Here is a 1,104-nt window from a genome sequence, read left to right as displayed (position 1 = left end):
TGTGTTATATTCTATAATATTGTCTTGTGTTTTGTTAGAAGAGTAACAAAGACTCTGTGACGTATTTAGGCGGTTCTTTTTGACCCTCAACAGCGGTGGCATTTTGTGAGAGAGTGAAGGAATTTGATTGGTTAAAGCTGATGTCATCAGATTAGGTCAAAAGGTTATTTTACAAGGCCAGTCTTCAGACCCTAACTGATATGGCTATATTAAAAATACAAGCTAATAAAAACTGACCGAAATGAGGAAATTTTGCCAGAAAAGCAGCATTAACCTACTTTTTTCATTTTCAACTGTCAACAATACAACAATTGGGAAAACCGCCATATCTCATGCTAACACGTGACTAATATTGGTTTCACGGGAAGTGCTGTTAAGAGTCAGTCTGTACCGATTCTCCAATTCTAGCCAGCAGAAGACTATTTTAAGATGTAATGGTAAATGACATCATCCTACCTTGGCACCATTCCGGAAATTGGATTCAACGTGAGGTCGAAAAATCAACTCTTTTCTAATGAGTGTATATTAAACAACTGTTAACCTGACGTCGGGTTTTTCTGATATTAATAAAGGAGCTTGTCAAAATGAATTTTATCTGGGTTTACTAGAAACATTTTGAGAAAAATATAGCATGGTGAGTCATGATTAAAAAAATATATATTCCAATCAAAATTAGATTCGTTTAATTAATATTTTCCAGTATAGATTCATCTAATTATCATTTTAAATGAATATTAATTAATCTATAATTACATTCGCTATGTGTGGACCTACACTTTACACCATCAATATTAGAATACACAAACACACTGTTTCACACTTTATGACTGTCGAGTATCGAAGGCCTCTAAATATAAAAAGTAACACACCCAGATCTTGTCCTTAGCGTTGTAAGTGTATTCATGCTCCAACGCCTTGTAAGGCATTACCACGGGGGTTTTCCACCTTTTTCTTGCATTACCCCCTTTCAGGATCCATGATCGATCGCATCACCCCTCCTCTCTCTATAAATTCTTACTATTTCGTGATTTTCTCTTAGGTCTTCCCTGTAATCTGTTTCATGTCTGAGAATATAGCCTGACTGATTAAAACAACATAAATTAT

At 35.0% G+C, this 1,104-nt stretch overlaps 1 protein-coding gene across 1 annotated transcript in view; it reads right to left on the bottom strand.

Moving 5' to 3' along the window:
* Nucleotides 1-147, bottom strand: part of LOTGIDRAFT_134908 (hypothetical protein) — a gene marked incomplete at both ends in the record, with an annotated part of 6,708 nt that extends 6,561 nt beyond the window's left edge. The window contains one exon of the mRNA XM_009068765.1: nucleotides 54-147. Within this exon, the coding sequence (XP_009067013.1) occupies nucleotides 54-147 (94 nt within the window). The remainder of the gene's footprint in view (nucleotides 1-53) is intronic.
* Between the last annotated feature and the right edge of the window lie 957 nt (nucleotides 148-1,104).

This window comes from Lottia gigantea, assembly GCF_000327385.1.
Source record: "Lottia gigantea unplaced genomic scaffold LOTGIsca_93, whole genome shotgun sequence".
NCBI classification, from domain to species: Eukaryota; Metazoa; Mollusca; class Gastropoda; family Lottiidae; genus Lottia; species Lottia gigantea.
Note: the sequence above shows the minus strand (reverse complement) of the source record. Positions and strands in the feature narration are given on the sequence as shown.